Genomic DNA, 27,103 nt, shown 5'->3' on the forward strand with positions numbered 1-27,103 from the left:
TCAGACCGTGTACCGCCTCTCCCCCTCGTGCTTCGCCTTGTGGTACTTCACGTAGTCGTGGTGCAGCTCCTTGAAGACGTCTCTCACTCCCAGCGGCAGCGAGGCCCGCAGGAACTGCACGTCCGACTTGGAGCAGAGGTCCAGGAGGAGGTAGATGCCCTCCTGCAGGGGCCCTTTCATAGCCGGGGACAGGGTGACCTGGGGAAGGACACACCGTCCGTCAGAGCAAACAGGCTGAGGCCGGGCCCACAGGAGACCTGACGGAATTCCAACATCCGCCTCCAACTTGAGAAAAGATGCTTCTTTTAAAATATCATGTTGCATACAACTTACATGACTGAATATTCATACCTTAAAAGTTTATATTTTGGGGAAATAGAAGCCAACTCAAGTGAACAGAGACCTGGAATAAAACACCCCAGGGGCAGCTTTGAAAAGACGAACATGATATCTATTTGTTTAACGGGGGCATTTAAAAATTGGTCTCTACATTTAAAAATCATAGGAAGAGCCGCCTGCACATGGTGTTAAACTCTTCCACATGGTCAGTCCCATTGGAAGCTACATTAACCAGAAGCAATGTTTACTACTGTGACTGGCCCCTCCCCCCAGGGCAGGGCAGGCAGGTGAACAGACAGGTGAACAGGCAGCTCTGACACTCTCCAAGTAGATCACTGACAGGTGATTAGCAACTAGATCACCTTACTCCACCCTGCATCAGAAGTGATTTGATTACCACTTAATGGATAACTTTATTTCCATCTATAATAGCACAACGGGCCCAAAGTTGCTAACTGCCCCAGAATGGTTGGATTGGTCCCTGTGCCTAAAGGGACCAATTTTTTTCCTGAAATTCTGGGTTAACTAAAATCTGGAGCACAGCAGGGTGGGTGGGCAGTCCAGCCCCAATGCAGCCGTATTAGATATCATGCACAAAGTTTCAGATCAGAGATTCAAACTAGTATCTAGACAACAGGCCCAGAGACAGGCCCCACTCAGGTTTCAGCTGAACCTGGCGCTGAGCAGAGTCTGAATGGCCCAGAAGCTGAAAGCAAAAAGCAATCGAGAGGTCCCAGCTGAGAGGCCTGGTTTGTGGCTGATTCTTGACTCATGTCATGATGACCTACAAGAGGTCATCTACAAATCACAGCTTCCAGTGGGGCAGAGCTTATTAACTGGGAGGAGTCTGCGTCACCTAGGCAACCACTGGGCAACAGATTCCTAAAGAGGCCATTTGTGTTGGCCACTAAAAAGGTACTATTCTTCAAAGTCATGACCATTTTCATCTGACAGTTCAAAAACTGTGTGGCAGACCACCACCTTAAATTGGACTGTTTTATAAGTAAAAACACTCAAGGATGGAAGGTGCACTGCCATATCTGTGACTTCACAGTAAGGCATTGGGGAGGGAAAGAAAAAATAAAACAAAAAGGACAAATGAAAAACAAAGGAAGTCCTTAATCTCACCAGTGGCAGGGTGAGCACGTTTTAAGGTGACCATTCATTCGTTCATTCACTCATCACACACTAAACAAATAACTCCACTTCCAAAGGCAAAAAGGCGTGAAACTACTTCCCCAGCGGGAACACTGAGGCCGCGACCCAAGCCCACAACAGTTCCTTTACACGGGTGGGACCTCACTAGTGCAGCGCAGAGCAGAGCGCTCTGGTGGGTGACAGGAGGCCAGTGGCACCAAAACCACACGACCATCACATCTTTAAGTTTCAGACAACTTATTGTAAAGTAAGAGAAAAAAATCAAGTCCTACAACATGAAGATCACTGGCCAATAAATGAAACATCTCTGAGCAGCTTTTAATACTCACTCTAAGCCATCATACAGGGACAGCTGTAAATCTGATCTATGGGTACAAGAGAAAAGTGACCATAATTCCTTGACTCATCTCCACTGTGACACATTACTGCATGGAGGGGGCAAGATCTGCAGAGTCGCTCGCTGCCTCTGCTGAAAGACACGGTCCTATCAGGTCATCTGCTTGAACTGAACGAGCACCCCACTCCACAGAAACACAGGGGACAGGGGCAAAGGGGCTTCCTCAGCTGTACTTGCTCTCCAGCCATAACGAATGTCAGCAATGTCTTTCTGGTTTAGAAAGATGTGTGGCTCTCTCATTAGGAGCCTCTAATGCATACGGAATACTTTGTTTTTTACTAAACTGAAAAACAAATGAAAGATAAAACAGACTCTTGTTCTTGAACCTGGGGACCACTCAAGAAACTAACCAGAACAGGCCCCAAGATTCGCACTAGAGCAAGAAGGAGACCTAACAGTTACTGAGTGTCTTCCATGTACAGCACCACAGCCCCCTGAACGTCACTTTGTCCCATCCCCGACAGCTCTACGCCACACCTGGGGACGGGCAGGACACCCTGCCACAACAGAGGAGCAGCAGGCCCAAAACGGCCCCTGCCATTTCGGTTGAGAAGCCCTGCTACAGGGACCCCACACGGAAGCCCTTGGTGGGAGGCCGTCAGCCCAGCTTACCTTCTGCACCTCCGTCACGTACTGGGCCACCAGGAAGGGGGCGACCACTGTGAAGCCCTCGGCCTGAGCTGCGACGTGGCTGCGCATCCTCTCCACCAGGCGGGCACACTCCAGGGCCACCGGCAGGCCATCTGTGCTCCCTACAGAAGCAGTGTTTCCAAACCGTTAGTTCCAGACCATGTGCTTTAATTCTTCCAACGTGATACCCTTCCTGTGGCCCCAAATTACTCAGAGCCTCCACTCTTCCCGCCCTTGAATTAGCTTATGTTGCGCACAGAACGAGGGAGAGGACGTGTCCAAATATTTATCTCCATAACAAAGGGAAGAACACTTACACTAATCAAGAGTACATGGTTTGTATTGAGTTTATTGAGACTAATCAAGATTTTTTAGGATGAAATCAAGAATAGCTATTGTATTTAAAGGCAAGACGGATTTCTACAAGGCAGGCTTAAAATGGGAGGAAGAAATGGAAAATTCTCTCTGAAATGGTTTCTAACATATGATTTTAAATAAAATGGCCTAATTATGTCGCTGCCTCCTTACACTTCAGAAAGTGTAGAATTTTTCTTTTTTACGCAAATACGTATGTAAGACTCAATCATCATTACTATCTTCCCAGAGTTATTTCTGATCCCTACTTCTTTCCACCTTAAGGCGCCAGGGCCATCCAGACCCTTAAGAAACCCCACTCAAGAATTTAAACCAAGCAAGGGAGCTAAATCGAGAATTCGGAAATGGCAGCCCCGGCCCAGGTTACAGCTGCCCCCCAGGCCTTCACAACAGAGCCTGTGTGGGGAGCCCCTGCACAGACCAGAGAACCCGCCCTGGCTTTCACCATTCACCAGAGCGATATGCTCACTTGTATAAAATTCTAGAAAATGCAAACAGATTACAGTGACAGAAAGCAGATCAGGGGCCGCCTAGGGCTGGCACCAGGCTCAGGGAATGGACTGCAAAGGGAATCTTCTGGGAATGATGCACATGTTCTGTATTTTGATTGTGGTGGTGGTTTCCTGCATGTAGTTACCTATGAAATTGCATTAAGTTGTATACTTTAAATGCATGCTCTTTGTTCCTCATATATTATGCCTTAGTAAATCTGATTTTTAGAACGTACGGTGTCTTTCTTAAGACCTTGATCATGCATACAAACATCTATGTGCAATTGCAATTTTTCTAGTTCAATGAAATTTCATGAAATCCTGTAAACTGTTAACATTCACTTGGCTCTCTCAACAGGCAATGTACTCTAGTGGGGCACTTGAACGTGTAATATACAGCATTCCTGCCTTCTCTCTTTTGAGATTGCTCCACATACGCAGGCAATTCACAATGCGAATGCCAGATTTAATGTGTGGTCAGTAAAGAGGGCATCAGGTGCCAACCAAAAGGGAGTCAGTAATTAAAATTCCACTCAGTGAGGCCACGGATACAGCAGAGAGCCGAGTCCTGGCCGACTGGAGGCGCCTGGGCTCGCACCCACGCGGAGGCCACAGGGCCACGCAGCACACAGCCGAGCAGGAGCACTGTACGCCTGTGCTCACTGGGAACAAAGGACACACATTCAAGGGCACTCAGGCCACCCCCGTGCCAGCGCGTGACGAGGGCTCCGCTCCACAGCCCGGTGAGGCTGGCCCCAGGGCCTTCCCTGCACTGCCATGTCCCACCTCCTGCCCAGACGGCCCTCACGAGCTGCAGAGCTCAGAAATGGCCTTAGAGGCCGCGACACGGCCCTGTGGTCAGCTGCCACCAGCTGCCCAAGGCCAGAGTGGGCCCAGGAGCCTGCTTCCCATCCTGCTCCTAAACATGTTCACAATATCACAGTGAGGCTTATTCTGCACCAGGCATGAGAGAGACCCAAATACCTGCCCGTGTAATCCCAGACTGACCCCCCAGGTAGGCAGATTAATTTGGGAATTACAGTGCAGTGTTAACTACACCTTTTCCCTTCCCACAGAAGTTAGCTGGTTTAAGGAGTTACAGCTTAAATCTACACGTCTGACCCTATTAGACTGAGTCCCACTGGCAGGGGGAGGAGCTGAGCGCCACTCCTGGATCCCTAGTCAGTCCCGAACCCCAGCCCACGGTCTTCCCTGACGCTCTCCGAGGTGACTTAAAAGCCCCTCCTTTGAGGCCAGGGCTCCCCTCACACCCTATCCTCATGCTTAGCACATCGGACAGCGTGAGGCTGGTCCACACTATGCCAATTAGAAATAGTGCCACAGTCTCACTTTGTAAGCAAATGTTTAGTTAATGAGACTCTTCCACGAATTAGAAATTTAGCATGAAATCAACAAACTCCAAGGCTGGAAAACAAGCCATGTATGTAATTTATGCTACTGTCAATGGCAGCTTGCATCACTGGTAAACAAACAAGACTTGGCTATGACGGGGCTGGAATGGGGGGAAGGGAGCAGGAGGAACTCACCCCGTTTATAGGGTGAGATGGCTCCACAACTGCCCGTTCCTTTGTAAGGTCCCCATTAAAATATGAAGCCCTGCCCTGGCTGGTGTGGCTCAGTGGATTGAGTGCTGGCCTGTGAACCAAAGGGTTGCCAGTTTGATTCCCAGTCAGGGCACATGCCTGGGTTGTGGGCCAGGTCCCCGGTTGTGGGTGCACAACCACACATTGATGTTTCTCTCCCTTTCATTCTCCCTCCCTTCCCCTCTAATAGAATAAATAAATATTTAAAAATATATATATATATGTATATATATATACATATGAAGTCCTTAAGACCGAGAATGGGATTGTAGTCACTTTTACATCCCCCTTTTATGAGAATAAGTATTTCTTGACTCTAGATCTTTTTTCCCCCAGGAAAAATAACTATTTCAATTAGAAAATATCAAATGCGTTCACTGTTCTAGATACAGTAAAAAATTGTGACAGTTTAAAATTTTTCAAAAAATTGTTTTGAGTATTCATTTGATGATCTGAATATTTCTCTTACTTAAACTCAACTGGGTGGTTTTACTCTCAGTAATATATGTGGCCAGAGACACTGCAAGATAAACACGTCTGAAATCGTGTCGCTGACACCGTGACTCCCATTACCTTTATCTTTCTGCCGTCCTTCATGGATAACTGAAAACACCAACCTATTAAAACAGTTCAAGAAAGAAGGGACGGCTTTCAGCATTACCTGCAACAATAACAGACAAGAGATATAAAAATACGTAGGTAACTGTTTGTTTCAATTTCTCTTTAAAGAAGCTCATCTTTATTTCCCTCTTAATCTCATCTATCAGGATGCTCAAAACAGTTGCGGCAACCTCCTTTTCCCTGGACTTTCTGGGGAAATCGCTCACCCACCTTACCTGACTCTTTCACATTTAAGGTCGGAGGTGGGGCTTCCATGCTGTATAACGTTAAGAATGTAATGTGGGAATCCTGCTTTAGAATTTGCTAAATCTGTGTCTTCGACTGTAAGCTATTACTAGTGTATTCTGGAAATGGGTAGAGATAAATAATATAAGAAACAACAGCCAATGTATTTAAATATAACTGGTACTAGAAAAAAAGATTACATAAAGCAAACCCATTTAAAGTAAGAATCAAAACATCTCATGTTTTAGTAATGAAAAGGGCTGGCTGGGGCTTTATCTTGGAAAATGATACAAAAATTATAAAACATGCTTCTTTTATACTCAACCATCCTTAGATCATGATCAAAACAGCATACTGCCCAGTGAAGCAGCCACAAACAAGCCACATACATGTAGCTACTTATGAGTTAAAATTAAAATTCACTTCCTAGTCATCTAGCTCCTAGAGCACATTTCAACTGGTCAAGACACGTGTGGCCAGCGGTTACCAGCTGGACAGTGCAAATCCAGAACGTTCCTCCCAGCACTGAAACGTCTCCCGGACAGCACTGCTCTAATTCTTAGAACAAACGAACAGTAAAGCCAGTGCCGGAATTCTTCTCTTTCATATACTTTATCCAACCTAATTCTTGGTAACATAACATCACATTCTTTTCGTCAAATGATCGGCTTCTGCAATGTGTTCAGAAAAAGGTCATTTTTGCAAAAGTATTCCAGACATTCATCAGATCTTCCAAGAAATCTGTTAATCCTCTGCTATCATATAATTAAAAGTGCACAAATCCAGGGCCAGACTATCTGAGTTCAAGCCTGGCTTAACATGAGATCTTGGACAGATGACCCAACCCTTCTCTGCCTGCTTCCACATCTGCAAAGTGAGAAAAACCAGTCGTGAGAATGAAATAGTTGTAACGTGTGACATGCTGAGAACCGGCTGCTGATCGTTCAGCTGAGCGCTCCACCCGGGCTCGCTGCCCGGTGCCTGACGCCTTCGGACCCACCTCAGCAGGTCCTGGCCTGGTGCTTTTATCGACGCAGACCCACTACGCGCAATGCCGATCCTGACCATGCACCACATGGAGCCCCTCGTCGCGCTCTCTACCCGACGGGCTAGATGCGGGTGAGCAGCTGTGACTGGTCACATCACCCACTACTGCAATACCACATCAATATCCTCGTCAATTCTCTCATTCAACAGCCCACTTCTGCTCAACGGTCGTTTGTTACTGGTCTTGCAGATTTACACAGTCAACATTACTTTCATCAGTTGCATAAAATCCTGAATCTTCTGCAAGGCTGCAGTTTCAGTCTGTAGTTGACTGCTCCTGCATTTATATTGTGCAGTCACATAGAACTCTAACAGTCTGCAGAGAGATGTAATAACAAAGACGTGGACAAGACAGACAGCGCCAAAAGCAACTGTTACATGAGGAAGGCGTTGGAGTGAGGCCCAGTATCGTGAGTGCTTACTTTGCCAGAGAATAAATGTTTTCAAAACTGCTCTGCTGGCAGGTCTCTAACCTCAGAACATTAAAAGACTCAAAACTATGTGAATATGCCTGTGGATACGGGTCTCTCTTCCATATCCCATGCACCCCACGTACAGAGATGGCGCAGTGAAAAGAACACTGGCCAGAGAAATCCAGTCTTGAATCTTCGCTGACGACATCGGTCAAGTTATTTAGCGACTCTGAGACTCTGTTTCTTTATCAATAAAATGGGATTACCACCTACTTAAATTTGCTGTAGTGGTGAAGTGAGACACATAGCAAATATTCAATAAATGTTCACTGGCCCTGGCTGGTGTGGCTCAGTGGATTGAGCACCAGCCTGAGAAACAAAGGGTCACCAGTTCGATTCCCAGTCAGGGCACAAGCCTCGGTTGCGGGCCAGGTCCCCAGCTGGGGGCGCACGAGAGGCAATCACACATTGATGTTTTCTCTCCCTCTCTTTCTCCCTCACTTCCCCTCTCTCTAAAGATAAAAAATAAAATCTTTAAAAAACAAAAACATAAATATTGGCCGAACTAAAATCTGTTCTCTAAGGCACTTGTTTCCAGTGTCAGTTTAATTTAAAAGGCAGCATGCTAAACACTGGAACTTAGGATACCTCGCTCTCTAGATCCTTCTGAATTACAAACCCAAGAACAAAGCTAAGCCAGTAAGTGCCATTTAAATACATGATCTACAGAAAGAGTAATTCCTAATGAGTTTCCTTAAATAGCTCGTACACCGTTCCAAGTGTCATATCCAACAAAGATAAACTCACCCAAAGGGCCCAGTGGGAAGGTCAAGCATTCTTGTGCCTGAGAAGCCACTCTGGCCCTGGCAATGACTGCAGCCAATTGTTTACTTAGCAAATCGTTATTTTTATTATCTTGCAACAGTGACATTTTACTACTGCTTTCCTAAAGGCAAAATTACCCTGCACACAACGGACCAGCTGCCTGGCACCCTGGCGCGCCTCCCCCTCACCTTCGGGTGGCATTGCAGGATGGAGAAGAGCATGTTGTGCACCCTCGGGAAGATGCTCCCATACTCCGTGGGCTGCAGGTGCTCCAAGGGGACCGTGAGCAGGATGCTGAAGGCCAGGCTGACGTGGTGCGGGTTGCGGATGGCCTCCTCCCCCTGCCGCAGCAGGGCGGCCAGCGCGTCCAAGATGGGCTCCACCACAGCCGGGGCCGCCGGCTGCTCCTGGCACGCCTCTCGGTTTTGCAGCTACAGGCCAAGAAGGAGTCACGGAAAGAAAATGAAGGTGATTCTCAAAAGAAGTGACAAAAGCTGAAGCCAACAGAGGTAAGAACTGAAGTGACAGAGGTAAGAACGTCCAAACTCCCAGATACACTGATGTGGTCGGTGGGGAGGCTGAGGTGACAAGGAGGCCAGGGTCCTATCCCTCAGGGTGACCATGGACTTGGCCGTTTTGGGCCACACTTTTTGTGGGATTCATCTACCATGAGAAGTAATTTCTCATCAGGGAGTTGATTCATCCAATTTCTCAGAACAAGAAAACGTCATATCAGATGCAACAGAACAATATTTTTCTAAAAAGAGCATTAGTTCTACATGTCTGTAATCAAACTTCATTTGTTACATTTCTTAACAATCAGCTCTAGTTGAAGATGTTCAGCTATTGTCCTAGATCACAGAGAGAACAGGCTCCAGATCTGGGTGGCGAAGCCTTCCCTACGTAGCCTGGGAGCACTCACCTGCAACCCCCACCCTCCTACACAGCCACCTGTAACCAGCACCTCTGCTGAGGCCTCCTGAGGCCTGTCTCTCACAATGCTCATCTTTTTCTGGGTGCTCTGGCTGTGCTGACTCCGTGCGAGCCCATTTAGATTTATCTAAGCCGTTTCTAGCCTGGTATTTATATCAGCGCAGACCAAGCACGCACACAGCCAACACTGACCATGAGCCACGAGGCCCCTCTAGTGGGCCCCCTTCTCCTACTCTACCCATCCCCTCGCCCCGCGCGCGCACACACACACATACACACACACACACACCTCCTCCTGTGCCCCCCGCCCCCCAGCCCACACACAGGAAGAGACAGGATTTGTCTACTAAAGCAGATTCCCAGGAAAACAACTAAGCAACAAGACAGAAAAACAAGAGAGAAGAATAAGTCACACCATGGCTGGGTGGCTCAGTTGGTTAGAGTGTCGTCTTGTACACCAAAAGGCTGCAGGTTTGATTCCCAGTCAGGGCACATGCCTAGGTTGCGCGTTTGATCCCTGGTTGGGGCATGTATGGGAGGCAAACGATCAATGTTTCTCTCACGTTGATGTTCCTCTTTTTCTCTCTCCACCTGCTTTCCTCTCTAATATTAATAAACTTTTTTTTTTTAAGAAAGAGTTTTAGACCCTGCACCCTGAGAATATGCTAACCCAGGGCAATTCTTTCAGCACTAGCTAGCATTAGAGCTGATAACAATGGTAAAATGGATGCTGACCTTTTGAACTGAAGTAAAATACTGATACCAGACTCTTCAGAGAACAGAAACACTGAGTCCCAGTCTCAAGTCGGCTTTTGTTCTAGTGAAACAGAAAGTCCTGTCACCAGGGGCCAATACATAATGTTTGGGTGGACTTATAACAATAATCTGTCTGCAACATTACTATATCATTCTATAAAGTCATATTTTTTCTCAATGTATCAGACTTCACACACACACACACCCAGAATAAATGAATGTACTAAACTGACCACAAAATGTTGTGGGGACAAAGAAAGCTCCAGGATGCCTTCTCATCTTATCTAATTTAAGCAGGCCTCCGCAGCAGCCTCCTCTGTCACCACATTCCTTCTGATGCTGCCTGTCTGGAGAGTAACAGCCCGGCCAGCGAGGCAGGAGCTTCTCACGTCTGGACAAAGTTACCAGCCAGAACTGACGGGACACCTCCTGGATGTTAATGCCATTAAAACCAACACTGTCACCCAGTAAAAAACCAAAAGCGAATGCTTCCTAATGCTCAACAGCCCTACATACCCCCTGTGCGCCACATCTTCTACGATGACCCTATGTGTAGTACAGACAGGCAACAGGACACCTACAGACAGACTTGCCCTTGGCTGACAGCCAACTTCAGGACGCAGCCCCTGGATCACTCTGCATAAAACCAGAGAATGGCAGAAGCAAACACCGCCTCCATCTGGACGGGAAGAGGGGAGTCAGGTGCCGTACTCACAGTCAGAGCCGTGATTATCTGGGGGCATGCACGCAAGAAAAGACTTGCTTTCTCTCCACTAAATGGGCAGTTCAGCAGCAACTTGATCAATGTCACAGATGACAAAATGGCCTAAGGAAAAAGGGACAAAACTTAGCAGAAATAGTCAGCTCTCTCTTAGGAAGAAGCCAGTCACTGGTACCGAAGTCACAGAGCAGAGCCTATTAGAACCCAGCTGTCACCCCTGGCTGGTGTGGCTCAGTTGGTTGGAGCATCGTCCCTACCAGATGGTAGGCTCGATTCCCAGTCAGGGGACATACCTAGGTTGCAGGTTCGATCCCCAGTTGGGGTGCATACGAGAAAGCAAACAAAGATGATTCTCGCTCACATCAATGTTTCTTTCTCACTCTCTCCCCATCCCGACCCTCTCTAAAATCAATGAAGTGTCCTTGGTGAGGATAAAAAAATTAAAATAATAACAAAAAAAAACAGAACCCAGGTGTCAGGGGCATGGGCGTGGCCAGGCTGGGTCAGGTCCTGAGTGTGATGCTCCCCCATCATCAAACAGGGAATAAATGAGTGAGAGGAGAACTGGGGCAAAATTGAAGGCTTTCGACAGCCTCGCTCGCCACCAAGCACATGAAGGTGTCAGGACAGTGAAATGAATGGGCACAAATGGGACAGCGATCTACACGGAGACCCCATCTCAGGAGGGGTTCTGTGATCCTACAGGTTTGGAGCTAATTCTCAGCAGCGATGGGGGAGGGGAGGGTGTGTAAAACAGCTTGTAAAGCATCCAGCTCAGAAAAACTCAAAAAGTTAAGTTTCTCAGAAAAAAATACCACTGTATACATTGACCCCAATTACAACACCGATTCTGATGTGTAAGTTCCAGTAGATAAACTCTGCTCACATCCCACACTTAGGGAAGTCTTATTGTGGGTGAAGTTTTGAACCTTAGCCAGGAGATTAGGACCTGAAGTTGCTGGGGCTGGAACATATGTGGGTATTACCCCTGTATCTGCCTCTGCGGTTGCTCAGTAATTTTTTTCTGAAGCCTGGTTTCATCTCTAGTTAAGTTTGCCAGGATATAAGCAGGTGAGTACTTCAGCTGAGAATTATTTCGGTGAAGATATACTGAAAGCATGTATATGTATATAATATCATTAACAGTATTTACAGCGTGTGCACCAAGGCATTGTGTTGGATGAGGGTGAGCTTATTTTCTTAACCATAATTCTGTTCATGTATCTGACCTTGTTTTTAAGTCATCTCCTCTGCCTTTATTAAGTCATGTATGCCTGTCAATGAATAATAATGTATTTTAATTTTATCCAAGTCTTCCTCAATTTCAAAATCTTAACATCAGCCCCAGAACATAGAGTCAATACTTTTTTACATACTAAGTAGAACTGATTTCATCATGTGGAATTAAACTAACAAAAATAAGCTTTTATAAGATGAATATGAGAACTTATGTGCTAATCATCATAGCCTAAACTCATATTTAAAGATAGAAATTTTAATTGAAGATTTCATTATGCTTTGCAAAAATGAGTTCCACTGTATGATGAAAACACTTTTTCCCAGCTTCAAGTTTAAATGCTTTGTGATATTTTTATACATAACAAAAATTACCATTTTAACCATTTTGAAGTGTATGGTTCATTGGCGTTGAGTATCACACTGCTGTGCAGCCGTTACCGCCGTCCACCTGAGCTTTTTCATCTTCCCAAACTGAAGCTCTGGGCCCTTTAAACAGAAGCTCCCCTTACGACCCTTTTGTTGCAGGTGTTTGTTTGTTTGTTCTTTTTTTTTTCATATTTGTAAAGTCAGATCTCTGTGTTTGTTTAGCTTTATGATTTTGTTCTTTATTTTTATGCTGTGGAAGGCTTTCCCTACAACTGTTTCAAATAATTGTTCACATCTTTGAATTTTGTTTGTTTATTTTAATCTGTGGGATGTAACTTGACTTTTTTTTTATTCCAAATTATCACCAAGTTGTGTCAATACTGTTAATTGACATCCATTTCCATGCCATTATTTTGAAATGCTTTTTTGTCATGTATCTTCGGTACACCTAAGTTTATCTCTGGGCATTTGGTTCCAGTGCTCTGTCCTCTTTTATTATTCTGTCAGAACTTCCTTGATTAGTCATATATTTATTATTTCTTTTTATAGGTATATTTTATAATTTTGTCAAGCTCTAAAAACAAATCTTGGTTTTTGTTTGGAATTCTGTTACATTGATTGAAAAGATTGCCATTTTTCTAGCATTGAGTCTTCCTATTTGGAGACTCTTTTGTCTCCTATTTTTTCTTATGTCTCTTGGTAATACTTTATAGTTGTTACCATTTTGGGGGTCTTGTTTTGTTTCACTTTTGTTTTTAGCATAGATCCTTTATGTTAACCGCAGGGGACTTTGACTTCTTTTTGTGTGTTCTGCTATCCCTTTTATCATTTCCTTCTGACTTGTTTTGTGACTAGAACTTTTTTTTAGGTTAAATAATTCCCTAGAATTAAAAAATAATAATTTCACTGATATAGTGCTTTTTACTTTTTTTAGTAAATTTTATGTTATGTTGTGATTTTTTTTTCAATTTGAGAAGACTTCTAATTATGTAGCTAATGTGCATATAGTAGGCACATTTTGTTCTAATATTTTTTAAACACAATACAAATGTCCATTTACTTTCAGTAACAACTTTTCTGGAGAAATGTCAAAGTGCTGATTTGAATATTATCCAGATCTCTCTTGGAAAGAAGAACAAGTTATATGGATGGTTTTCAACTTGTTATTTTTAATACAGTGTGTGTGTGTGTGTGTGTGTGTGTTTTAAGATTTTTTAAATTTATTTTTAGAGTGGGGGGCAGGGAAGGAGAAAGAGAGGGAGAGAAACATCAATATGTGGTTACCTCTAGCGCACTCCTAGCTGGGGACCCTGGCCCACAGCCCAGGCATGTGCTCTGACTGGGAATCGAACCAGCGACCCTTTGGTTCACAGGCCAGCATTCAGTCCAATGAGCCACACCAGCCAAGGCTAATCTAGCATGTTTTTGATATCTATTGCCATCCTGCTTTAAAAGTTTTAAGGAGAAAAATCCAAACTAATAAAGGAACAAACTTGGATTGAGTTTTTAAATTCCTTTAAAGAAAACATTTGAGTTTTTTAGTTTTCAATTTATGGCCTTATGTACTGTTAAAACCATGTTAGAAGGTAATATAGTTATTTGTCTTGTGGATTTTTATTTTGGGAATAAATGCCTATAAGTTTTTTTTTTTTTTTTAAATCCTCATTGTATAATACCTTATACAATAAATAGCACAAAAATAACTGATTGGATTGTCGAAGAATAACATTTAGGATTAATATGTTGTGGTTCTCATAAATACTAACCTTTTTCCTGAACAGCTGAGATTGGTCTGCTTTTCTGTGTTTCTGTAGCATCTTCTCTGCTAATGTTAGCTATAATGTGTTGTCATTTTGTGTATTACTCTCTGTCTTTCAAGTAGACCATGAGCTCCATGAGGGCAGGGACAATGTCTGCTTGTTCACCATTATATGCCCAGCTTCTAGAACAATGTCTTTCATGGTGTGGGACACAGTGAATAATTGTGAACTTAAAAGTGGTAGGACCCAGCATATGATAGATGGTAGATGTTGAAATCACTTAACAGTTGTCCCTAAACAAAGAGAGAGGCATTAAAAACAAACAAACAAAAACAAGATGAACTCTGTTTTCCTTTTACATTGGGAAGCCTTTGTTTTTCAAGATTATCAATGTATAAAGTGTAAAAACATAAACCGCCAGTTTGGGCTCTCTGGAGAGCAGGAAATTGAGCTTGGAACCCCATATTCTAATCGGTTAAAGGGGAGGGGAGAGAACAATCCAGGAAGTGGAGAGTTTGAAAATTGGATCTTAAAAGGAGAATGCTAATAGAGGATTGTTATTTGAACACTGTCACAAAGGAATGGAAACCAACTTGCTTTTGTATGTTTGTTTGATTTCATTTTTGTGGACATGGAGAGGGGAACCAGGACCTATTACTGGTTGTAACAAGTGTGTGAATTACGCTGCCTTTAGGAGATGCCTTGTCAATGAAGCTAATTAGATTTTGCGTGAAGTTCCTGCAGGAATACAGTGGAAGGTGGCCTTCACTGGGTTGCCTAGCACAGAGTTTTCATGTATTTCAAGAACCCCAGGTTTTGCTTGGATTCAGGGACATTGTTGGAGGTTTGCTGGGCTGAACTCTTGGGTTCTCTTTTAGGCTTCAACCAAAGAAGCTACTTTCATTTGTTCTGCGTAGTAAGATTTCACAAAGGTTTCGGGAGGTGAAGGAACGGCCCTGGTATATAAAAAAACAAAACAAAACAGAAAAAACATTTGGACTAACTCTAGAGTTTTCATCTAACCGCAAGCCTTTGGGAATTTGCCTATTTGCACCTTGTTTCCCTGTCTTCCTTAGTCATCTGTCATGTTTGAAGTTAGAGAATTGCCAGGTGAAATGTCATCATCTGGTAGTGGTATGTGAAAGAGTCATATGGTGGGATTTTACTCACGAAGGTCAGTCTTCATCAAGTATCTGCTCTGCTGCAGAATGATGATCAAAAATGAGGACCGACTTTTAGTGTCTTGTCTTAGAATATATCCGTGCTTGTTAAGTTCTACATATGAGTTTAGAACTTGTGTGTGAAATCATATTTGCTTTAATAATTAAACTGTATGTTTTAGAAGCATTCAGCCTAGTGGCGCGCGGCGGGGCGGCCACCGGTGGGCGCGTGAGCAGCGGCGGCAGCGGCGGAAGTGACCGGCGGGTCAGGTCCCTGCCGACATTATGGTGAGGGCAGGGCGATGGCGAACTCTCATCCAGAGGCGGGGGACGCGGCCGCCAAGGCTCCTCGGGGCTGGGGCACGAGTAGGGGCAGCGCAGAGCAAGCGTCTGATCTGGGCCTCGAGTCGTTCCCCTCGGCCCAAGGCAGGGAAACTGACTGAGTCCGGAGGAGGCGAAGGCTCTCCTAGGGTATCCAGCGCGTCGGTCTCCGGGTACTTAACTTACGGTTGAACGAACGTGTTGTCATTGTGTAGAGGACTTGCCGCAGTTTTCCCATTTTGCAGATAGGGAAGCTGAGGCCGGAGAGAAGGGGGACCCGCCAAAGGGCCCGGCGAACGCATCAGAGTTTGACAGAGAGGTATCCCCGAGTCCATCCCACCCAGTCTGACCTCATATTGCGAAGCTGGAATGCCAGGAAGTGGGGTACCCGTCTGAGTTCTCAAATTAAACCAGTGTTGCGGATTTCAGGGGTTGCAAGGCCCTTAGAATATTAGCACAACTTCCTGTGCCTCTCGTTTTCAGGCTGAAAAACAGACCCAGAAAATGGGTTTTCGCCCTGGATCACACAGCAGGCGGAGGGTGGGGGGAGGGGGACGGTATTTTGAGCCAGAAATGGACTAATTGCCCCCTCTCCATTTACAGAAGGAAAAATTTAGACCCTGACAGGAAAGTGGAGGCCCCTCACAGAGGAATTCAGAGTTGTGCCTTGTGGGAGTATGCTTGGCCCATCAACACCTGGGTCACTGAGAGTGTTGCTGCATGTTCCTCAGGGTTAGTGAAGGTTCCCACAAATACTGCTCACTAGTACTCCACCGTGGACGCTAGCTCGGTTTTACCCTGGCTGGTTTGGCTCAGTGGATTGAGCGACGGCCTGCGAGCTAAGTGTCGCTGGTTCGATCTTCCAGTCAGGGCACATCAGAGAAGGAAAACTCTGACTCCAAAAAACCTCCGCTGCCTTGTGCCATACCTCTTCAGGGGAAAGGCTAAGGGAGTAAACCCCGACAGAAAATCCGGAGCCGGAGTCCCTAAGGCGGTTTGACGTTGTAGTCAACACCGGCAGCTCCTGCGGCGCACCTGAAGCCAAGCTGTATTGACTCCGTCTTTCCCTTGGATCCTTCAGCTGCGAAGAGATGGGGGGTCTGCTGCATGGGCAACAGCAGACCCTCCATATCACCCTGCCCAGGCTCTGTAGCTTCAGCTTCACTGGAGAGGACACTCCAGCGTCATCGCAAGATGTCGATTTAACACGGGAGGAGACATACCGTGTCACTCCCGAGTTGGACTGCACAGCCATTCTCGGCGGTGCAGATAGACTCTTAAGAAGCTACACCATCATCTCTCGAGATGGACGGCTGCCAAGATGTTTTAGAAGAATACCGGTAAATGGGTTAGGGTCTTTCTAATGAGGGCTTGGCAGATGAAAGAGTGCAGGTGCTGTAGCGTAGTGACTGCCACCAGATTGCCTGGGTTTGGCTCTTGGTTCCCCCAGTTTTACCTTTTCAAACTTCTGATGTCTTACTTTCCTAATCTGTAAAATAAGGAGAATAATAAATTATCTCAAAGGGCTGTTAAAAGGATTTATTACTTTAATACTAGTGAAACCCTTAGAAAAGTGCCTGACACACAGTAAGCGCTCATTAAATATTTGCTATTATTATTACATCGTTTATGTATCTGATGCATTCATTCATTCATTCAGTGAATGCTGAGTGCGATTCATTAAATAAATGTCCATTTTAGATCATTGCTATTGGCTGACATTGATACAAAAATGAAAAGACAATGTTGTTGCCCTCAAGGAGCTTCTTAGTTTAAATGGAGTTGTAAAAGAAGTATACAGGGAATTACAGAACCTTATATAATGTTTGGGAATTCAGGTGATTTGTCAGAAGTGGTGGCTTTTGAGATGGTCTTTTCAGGGATGGGTAGTATTTCCAAAGTGAAGTCAGGGAAGTTGTTCTGGGCAGAAGGAACTGGAAAGGTTAATGGCTTCAGAGGCATCAGCAATGGGAGCTGGCTAGGATATAGGATGGAATAAAACTGAGCAGATGGGCAAAGCATAGCTCTAAAGCTCAGGCGTTGCAATGCATTTATTAAGCAGTAGTCTAGAATTTAAAGTTGCTTAACAGGAAATTGCTGAGTTTAATCCACCGGTGATGTTTCAGATGGCTTGAGTGCCTAGAGATGGGAATGTCATTTAGATTGTTGGAATGGCCCAGGGGTGAAAGGGATACTATGTTGGAGGTAATGGAGGGCGGTCTTGTTTTGGAATAGTCAGTTGGAAATAGAGGTCTGTCTATTACATTGGGGACCAAGTAATAGATCTGAGAGTTGCCTCGATGTAGTTGATACACACACAATTGGATGTGCTCTCTTGAAGGAAAGAAAGCAAGGCTAAAATTTGCATGTTCCTCTTGCTTTTTTTAGAGGTTGCTAAAACAAAGCCACGCCATTCTATGAAGCGGAAGAGGACAGCAGATAAGTCCACCAGTACCAGCGATCCTGTGATTGAGGATGACCACGTGCAGGTGAACAAAAAGCCCACTTACCTCTCAGTCCAGCCAAGGTCCTGAAAATGTTAAGAAACCCAAGTGTACATGATTATATACCTTCTTTGCTCTAAACAGAAGAAATTGGTAACAGCGACTTCTCACTTGTGCCAGTGAAAACATTTTAAGTTTTCAAGAGAAAGTATAGAAAGAGACATCTAACTTCAACTTTTTCTCCTCATAGGTCCTTGTATGAATAAAATTTTTCTCCTCATAGGTTCTTGTATTAAAGTCCAAAAATCTTGTCGGAGTCACTATGACCAACTGTGGAATCACAGATCTGGTGCTAAAAGACTGTCCCAAGATGATGTTCATCCATGGTATGTACCGAGGCCCATGTCATGCAAGAATTAAAAGAATTAACGACTCATACACACTACATTACTGTGTTGTTTTTCAAAGGAATCATTTTGTCCTGTTCTGTAGTTCTCAAGTAATTAGTATTTGTGAGGGGCCATGTATCAGACACTTGTTGGTTCGTCTTTTAAAATAGCCTCTCCTTCAGTTTCCTCTAAATGGTACTTGCTACCTGATCTGATCAAATCAGATAGACCTCAGCCTGAATCCTGTCTCTGCCATTTGCTAACTGTATGAAGTTGGACGTGTTTTATGTGTAAATGTTTTTCAGGGGGAGTGGTCACTGGGCCTTAACTGCTCTTGATTTGACTGACGTGATTAATTATAACCTCAATTCATGGCACATTATCATTAGTCCAGTGGTCCCATTTGTCCCTCGTTGCCAGTCCCATCGACATCCACCCCTATACTCGTGCATTTAATGTAAGTCCTTCCAGTCCATCTTTCATGTATTTACTTATATACATGTTTGGCTCTGAAAAATTGTAGGGTGTTATTTTGTGTGAGCTTTTAAAATTTGTAGATATAGTGTGTCCTGTATACAATCTGTTTATTTTTCTATTTTCACTCATAATTATATTCTTATACCTATCCATGTAAAATTATGAAGATCTGACTCATGTCTTGCCTTGGGAGAGTTATATAGTATCTGTTTATTTTTTTTCAATCTGTAAAGTGTGCTGGTGATGCTTACCTTATGAAGCATTTATAAAAGTTAAATGCTGTGTTTGACGTGTGCTTACGTGCATGTATGCATATACATACACACACAGTACAGGGCCTGACCTCTGGTAAACGCCTAATAAGTGTTAATTTGTGTTATATTAGTATTGCAAAAATAATTAGGGGCTTTCTTTTCTTGCACTTCTATAATAAACAAAACAAGAAAATTGTTACCATTTTGTCATAAACTGTGAGAATCCCAGAAAGGAGAAATAAAACAGATTTAAACACATAACCTCTCCCCTGAATTCTAGAAAACACCAGACTTGGGGAACCTTAGGCCCATTTGCACCCTTGAGAGGTGGTACTACTCCATTCCAACCAATGAGGTCTTAAAACATCTACTAAATAACAATCTCCTATTGTAGTTTCCTCCTCAAACATCAGGGGCCCATTAAAGGCTCAGAATCAGAAGGTCATAACAGCAGGGGAACTCAGCCTGGCTCACGGCAGCAAATAAGGGCTTTCAGCTCTGCCCTCTGAGGTCTCAGAATCTAACGCTCACTCCACCTTTGTACTCTGCTGGTTGATTTCTCATCCCTTTCTCTACTCTGATTGCTCTGAGAATCTGATTGGTTGTCACCACTGCACTTGACTCCATGAGTCTCTGTATATCTTTGGAGACCTAGTGATGTATCACATGACCTCAGGCTCAGCCTTTTGCCCTTAAACCAAATTTTTTAGCTAATGGGACAGAGGACCTTAGATAGTAGCTCAGTTGCTAGAAAACAGCTAAGTTATGGCGGATGAGATGACTAAATGAAATCAGAATTGACCTTGGCCATGCCTGGTTTTACAGCAGAGAACCGTTGAATCCTGATTACCATCTAGTCCTCTCTCTGTCTTTCCTCCTTTCTTGTCTCCTCTCTCCTGCCATGTCACAGAAGGAGAAAATGAGTCTGAAAGGCAGGAGACTGACTTGCTCGTTGTTCAAAGATCAGGTTAGTTGCAGGGCCAGAGTGCTCAGGACGATGATATTTGGGTTAAAGGTGTTACAGAAGATACCCTTAATGAGTTAAAAAGAGCAGACATATCAGCCTTATGGTTATATAGCACCTTCCATCTGATTCTCTCTCTTGAGTTGGACCAGGTTATAATCTATGATAAAAATTAAATCAGATTGAAATTTGAGATGAAAAAAAAAGAGGAGATTTTTTTTTTTTGAACTTGGCATACTATTTTATATCCGCAGTGTTTGTCATGGTAACCAGTGGCCACATGTGACTGATGAACACTTGAACTGTGGCTAGTGCCTGAGGAACTGAATTGTTCTTTAGTTAACTTATGTAAATAGCTACAAGTGGTAGTGGCTACCACATTGGACTGTGCACCTTTAGACCAATGAATACAAATATTTCTGGGTCTTTTAAGGTTCTGCTTTTATACTTGTGATAGGGATTAAAATCAGCTCTACTCATTTTCTGTGGGTGAGTGTAAAATAATATATGTGTTATTCCAGGCTTATTTGATCATTGTCATAAAACTGTAGAATTTAATAGTTACCATTATTCATTCTTTTCAATAAATATTTCCTGAACAGCCCTGGATGGTATGGCCCAGTGGACTGAGTGCCGGCCTGGGAACTACAGGGTTGCTATTTCGATTCCCAATCAGGGCACAAGCCTGAATTGTGGGCCAGGTCCTCAACTGGAGGCATGTGAGAGGCAACAGATGGATGCTTCTCTTGCACATCAGTGTTTCTCTCCCTCTTTCTTCCTCCCTTCCCCTCGCTCTAAAAATAAATAAATAAAATTAAAAATAAAAAGAAATGATTATTCTTAAAAAAAAGAGAGAGCTGTTATTAACTATAAATATATATATATATGTATTTCCTGAACAATTCCTATGTTTGGGCAAGTCATTCTATGGGACTTAGATTCCTTGCTGGTAAAGATAAAAAAAGGTACCTGAACATCCACCCCTCTAGCACGTGGGTGGGCCCACCTTTTGAACAGGGCAGAATCACATTTTCAAATTATTTCGATAACGTCAGTTGTACTTTATGATAGTACATTATGTTTGTTAGAGATGTTTATTACATCTGTAGAATTTTTATGCTAAACACATTGGGCCAGTTCTCCAAGGATGCCTCCAGATAGGCTATCCATTGCTCTATGACTTTGCATTAATTATTTGTAGAGTTTACCGTTGTTTTCATTTTGTAGCTACCAGGTGCAGGGTACTGAAACATTTAAAAGTCGAAAATGCACCAATTGTGAACCGATTTGACTATGCACAATGCAAGAAACTAAACATGGATCAAGTACTAGACCAGATACTCCGGATGCCTCCTGAGAGAAACCGCATCATATACCTCCGCCCGATGCAGCAGGTACCGGGCTCGGCCCCTTCCTCATGACACACAGCAGTGACATTTCTTCTTAGTCTTCAACCTTTATGGGTGTGGCATTTACTCATTTGCTCCGCCCGCAGTGGGGGTTCTTTAGGTTCTACAGCGTTCTCGTAACCGAGCTAGGTGACCTCGCCAGTCTTCCGTCATTCTTCTTTGCTAGATTTTGATGGATTTTTAAGAAGCAAGTTACTCAGCAACTTTTCTTACCAACTGGAAGTTGCCTGTGGTTAAGGGAACAGACTGGTTTCTGCCTGACTGATGCACATTCTTGTTCACTGACCTGTAGCTCGTTACTTAACTTCCGTCTCAGTTTCTTCATCTGTAAAATCAGGAGAATAAGAACCTGGTGGTTAAATTCATACATGTGCTGAGCAGTTGTTGGCATGTAGTAAGCAATCATAGGATAGCTGCTATTATTACTGCCACTTTCATTATTATGAAGAACAAACATTTAATTTTACCTATACAAAATTATGGATGTTAGCCAAACCTTTTGGGCTAATCATTTCACAATATTCATAAACCAAATCAACATGCTCTATGCCTTTAAGTTATACAGTGGTGTATGTGAATTATTTCTCAAAACAACAAAAAATATAGAGTAAACATTATATATAAGACTCTCTGCTTGATGCCTAAAGAATGTTTAGAGGAACTATTAAACAATCTTTGCAGTCAGCGTTGGAGTCTGGCCCCCAAAGAGGCATTTGAACAAATTGTTTGTTGAGTGTCTGTAACATGCTGGGGCTGAAAAAACAGAGGACATCATCCTTCTTTCAAGAAGTTTGTCTTCCCTAGGAGGAGGTAGACGTGAATGCCACCAAGATGGCAGAGTGGGATTTCACAAGTAGAGATAAGGAAGAGGGCATTCCCTGAGAAGACAGCAAGGTGAATAAAGGCTACAAGGGGGCAAGGAGCTGGGATAGGCAGTAGTCAGTTTGCATAGGGCATAGAGTCCTACACATTCATGGTTCTATAATGCAGTCAATACTGAAACCTATGAGGACCTGCTCAGAAGTACATTCCTGGGATCGGTTGCCTGATTCCAGGTTCTCTTGTTCAGTGGGCATTTCTGTAACCATGGAATGTAAATCCCTGAGCTTCCTAGACAGAAGAATTTGCAAAGCCTCACCGCCGGCATGGTAAGCTGTATTCGGGCCTGAATGGGACATTTGATTTTCTATCAGCCAAAGATTTTAAAACCTAGGTCCCCAGGAGAGATTGTTCAAGCTTTAAGATGTAGATTTCTAAGGTATTCAGTTTTTTGGTCCAAAGCTCTCTGTGATGTCTTCTGTAGGTGGACACACTAACGTTGGAGCAGAAGCTATTTAGTGGTCCCTACCCCTATCACATCTGTATTATCCATGAATTCAGTAACCCTCCCAACGTCCGGAACAAGGTGCGCATTCGCAGCTGGATGGACACCATAGCAAACATCAATCAGTAAGTCCCCTGTTGCCCCCAAGGCCCTCCTGCCAGGGCTCTCAGAAGCAAATCCTGTTCTTTATTTTAAATGGTCTCATCTGGGTTTTTTCAGCACTGAAACACATGAAATATAACATGTGAAAACCTGAGTGAATGAGGACTTAAAACTAAAAAGCCTACATGTATTTGCAGCTTTTTATTTTCAAATGTAAAGAAAAATTCCAGGAACAGACTATATGTGCGGTTGACTCCCTTTCTTTAGCCTCAGGGCATGGGAAAGAGCAGATTTTTTAAAAACTGATGTTTGACATCTTCATAAAATCGGACTTCTTAGGCATTTGTTATGTAAACATATTAAGCACCAAGACATTTGATTAGAGAGTGGCTTGCTTTCTTTACTGATGTGATTTTTTTTTTAAGTTTACTTTTAAGATTTAATTTGCACCAACCAGCTCAAATATTATTGGTTTTTAGGTATTACATTTCCCTGAATGAAGTGCTTACTTTCTTTCTATTTATTTATTTATTTATTTTTTTGTTTTTCAATTACAGTTGTCCCACTTTTCCCCCATTTCTCTCCCCCACCCAGCCCACCCCTTCTCCCACAATCATATCCCTCCCCGTTGTCCATGTCCATGAGTCATTTATACACGTTCCTTGACTAGACCCTTCCCTTCCTTATTCCCCTTCTCTCCCTCCCCCTCCTCCCTATTGACTGCTGTTCTGCTCCTTGTCCTATTTAGTTCATTTGTTTGTGTTGTTCTTTAGTCTCCTGTATCAGGTGATATCATATGGTATTTTTCTTTCTTTGCCTGGCTTATTTCGCTAAGCATAATTCTCTCTAGTTCCATCCATGTTGTTGCAAATGGCAGGAGTTCCTTCTTTCTCTCTGCTGCATAGAACTCCATTGTGTAAATGTACCACAGATTTTGATCCACTCATCTACAGATGGGCACTTAGGCTGTTTCCAGCACGTAGCTATTGTAAACAGTGATGCTATGAACATAGGGGTGCATAAGTTCTTTTGAATTAGGGTTTTAGGATTCTTCGGGTATAATCCTAGCAGTGGAATCGCTGGTTCAAAAGGCAGTTCCATTTTTAGTTTTTTGAGGAAATTCCATACTATTTTCCACGGTGGCCGCACCAGTCTGCATTCCCACCAGCAGTGCAGTAGGGTTCCCGTTTCTCCACATCCTCGCCAGCACTTGTTGTTTGTTGATTTGTTGATGATGGCCATTCTGACTGGTGTAAAATGGTATCTCATTGTGGTTTTTATTTATTTGCATCTTCCTGATGGCTAATGATGTTGAGCATTTTTTCATGTGTCTATGGACATTCTGTATGTCCTCTTCGGAGAAGTGTTTGTTTGATGTGATTTTGAAGATAGTGAAGAAAGTGCTTTTGACCTGACTAGATATGTATTGTCTATATTGAGTCTTCGTTATGTATTTATTATTTAATTTGAGATGTTCATTACAGTCTAGGCCTGGCGCAGTTTTGAGAGTTTCTTTCCACTCCATACCATAATGTAGTTTCCAGTTTTGTAATTTTTTGATATTTTTGTGTTGCCTCCAGAGAGCTCATTAAGTATGAATTCTTCCCGGAAGCCACACGAACTGAAGATGACTTGAAAAAGTATCCCAGGTACCCCTGGGGCAGAGACATCTATACTTTAGAAGGTGAGCAATTACCAATTGTTTGGAAAGATAAAGAGCTGTTAACTAACTAGATGGAGAGGCATGTCCTAGGGAAGACAGGAATGAGTCTTACAGTTCATCCAAATAATGGGAGCTTTGACCATCTGCAGGTGGCAGGGACCAGGTCAGCACTGCCCTCCCTGCAGGTAGCGGGGGCCGGAGAAGTACTGCCCTGCAGGTAGCAGGGGCCAGGTCAGCACTGCCCTGGAGGTAGCGGAGGCCGGAGAAGTACTGCCCTGCAGGTATCGGGGGCCAGGTCGGCACTGCCCTGCAGGTAGCGGGGGCCAGGTCGGCACTGCCCTGCAGGTAGCGGGGGCCAGGTCGGCACTGCCCTGCAGGTAGCGGGGGCCAGGTCGGCACTGCCCTGCAGGTAGCGGGGGCCAGGTCGGCACTGCCCTGCAGGAAGCGGGGGCCGGAGAAGTACTGCCCTGCAGGTAGCGGGGGCCAGGTCGGCACTGCCCTGCAGGTAGGGGGGGCCAGGTCGGCACTGCCCTGCAGGTAGCGGGGGCCAGGTCGGCACTGCCCTGCAGGTAGCGGGGGCCAGGTCGGCACTGCCCTGCAGGTAGCGGGGGCCAGGTCGGCACTGCCCTGCAGGTAGCGGGGGCCAGGTCGGCACTGCCCTGCAGGTAGCGGGGGCCAGGTCGGCACTGCCCTGCAGGTAGCGGGGGCCAGGTCGGCACTGCCCTGCAGGAAGCGGGGGCCGGAGAAGTACTGCCCTGCAGGTAGCGGGGGCCAGGTCGGCACTGCCCTGCAGGTAGGGGGGGCCAGGTCGGCACTGCCCTGCAGGTAGCGGGGGCCAGGTCGGCACTGCCCTGCAGGTAGCGGGGGCCAGGTCGGCACTGCCCTGCAGGTAGCGGGGGCCAGGTCGGCACTGCCCTGCAGGTAGCGGGGGCCAGGTCGGCACTGCCCTGCAGGTAGCGGGGGCCAGGTCGGCACTGCCCTGCAGGTAGCGGGGGCCAGGTCGGCACTGCCCTGCAGGTAGCGGGGGCCAGGGAAGCACTGCTTTCCCTGTATGAGTCTTTACCATCCCTAAGATAATTAGAAGCAGTGTTGAAACAAGAGCAGAAGAAAATTGAGTCTTGCTACAGTTTGAGAGTTGGAAGTGACTTGAGAGTACCTGTCTCAACCTCTTTATATACATAGAGGGAGAAAAAAAACATACTGAGGCTTAAGGAGAGCAAAGGATGACCAAGATCCCGTGACCAGATAGTCAGGTAGAAGCAGAACCAGAATTAGAATTTACATCTCCCGGTCCGGTGCTTTTTTGGCTAAGACGACGAGAGCACATGTTATGTTCTGCTTACAAAGACCGCGCGTTGGGCCTGCTGGTACCGCCGCAGTAGCACTGTTGTCGTCTTCCTTCAGGGGTCGTGGACGGCGCCCCGTACTCCTTGATTTCTGACTTCCCTTGGCTGAGGTCACTTCGGGCAGCAGAACCCAACAGCTTCGCCAGATACGATTTTGAAGATGATGAAGAAAGTAATTATGATCTGATCTGATTTGTGTTCTCTGGTTTGAGCATGTCCTACTGTGTTAGAGACTTATATCTTGTTTGCCAGTTAGGAACAGTTCAGTTTCTAAATCACTTCCCATGTAAATGTTTTTATTTGTTTCTTGTTGCTGTTTGGGTCTCCTACAACAAAAAATACCTCTGAATTTGTAAAATAGATAATCAGTTGACTTACCAGTGATCGCTAAAGGTTGGTGGGAAAGGATTCCTTCAGACAGGTTTTCCTACCATGATTTTTTTATTACCTGTTTATAACTGTTGCTCCTTATTGTCAGTTATATTATTTCAGATTTATTCCAGTTACAGTAACTATTCTTTTGCTACTTATGAGCAACTTCTTGTTGGGTAGCATGGAGGAACTTAAGACTTGGGTGTGGATATTTGGGGGGAACTTGAAGGAAATTTTGAATGTTGTACTTCTAGGTGTTGGCCCACTTGAATGTCTACTTGTAGGATGTTTTCAAAAACGATTTTATGAGTAAATGAATTTTATAAGCTACACGTACATCTACAACTTAACCTCTCGGGTACATTTCCACCTCTGGCCTTTACCCATGTGTGCTGTCTTAGACATCAAACGTGGTTATGTAACTAAACTGATGGGGACCCATTCCATGATCTGTATGTACATCAAAGGCATTGCATTACTGTGTACGTATAGGCATATCTCAGGGACCAGCTTAATCGAGTGACTTTCCAAAGGAGTTTGATAATCATACATGTCTCCCCTTTTCTTTCTAATTTCCAAGGCACTATCTATGCTCCCCGAAGGAAAGGGCAGCTGTCTGCAGACATCTGTATGGAAACAATAGGAGAAGAAATTTCAGAGATGCGTCAGATGAAGAAGGGTGTGTTTCAGCGAGTAGTGGCCATTTTTATCCACTACTGTGATGTCAATGGTGAGCCGGTGGAAGATGACTACATCTGACTGGGCACGGCCCTTCCCAGCTGTCCTGGCAGAAAGCCGCTGGGACCGTCGGCAGCCGGAGCGCTGCACGGGGCCTGGGGCCGCCGCTCAGTGTGGTGCACGTGAAATGTGTGAGGAGCCTTGAAGTTGTATGCAAAGATTTGTACATAAAGGAACTATACAAAGACACTTCCTAAGTACCAGCTTTATATCATATGTTTATACAGTTTAATTTAAAAA

The 27,103-nt window shown here is 44.5% G+C and overlaps 2 protein-coding genes across 2 annotated transcripts; one reads left to right on the forward strand and one right to left on the reverse strand.

Moving 5' to 3' along the window:
- Positions 1-8,611, reverse strand: LOC150000826 (unhealthy ribosome biogenesis protein 2 homolog). Its single transcript, XM_090290257.1, has 4 exons — positions 8,314-8,611; positions 5,568-5,655; positions 2,507-2,646; positions 1-198 (listed from the first exon to the last, which is right to left on the reverse strand). Exons 1-4 carry the CDS (start codon positions 8,344-8,346, stop codon positions 1-3), a joined length of 459 nt encoding a protein of 152 aa, XP_090146383.1. The 5' UTR covers positions 8,347-8,611.
- LOC150000827 (F-box only protein 38-like) lies at positions 8,528-26,884 on the forward strand. Its single transcript, XM_090290258.1, has 8 exons — positions 8,528-8,634; positions 17,770-17,870; positions 18,109-18,211; positions 21,137-21,303; positions 22,622-22,767; positions 24,325-24,428; positions 25,812-25,925; positions 26,706-26,884. The coding sequence occupies exons 2-8, from the start codon at positions 17,799-17,801 to the stop codon at positions 26,882-26,884; spliced, it is 885 nt and encodes a 294-aa protein (XP_090146384.1). The 5' UTR covers positions 8,528-8,634; positions 17,770-17,798.
- Positions 26,885-27,103: the final 219 nt, after the last annotated feature.

Source organism: Furipterus horrens, unplaced genomic scaffold, assembly GCF_987537825.1.
Source record: "Furipterus horrens unplaced genomic scaffold, mFurHor1.1.pri manual_scaffold_10, whole genome shotgun sequence".
Lineage (NCBI taxonomy): Eukaryota > Metazoa > Chordata > Mammalia > Chiroptera > Furipteridae > Furipterus > Furipterus horrens.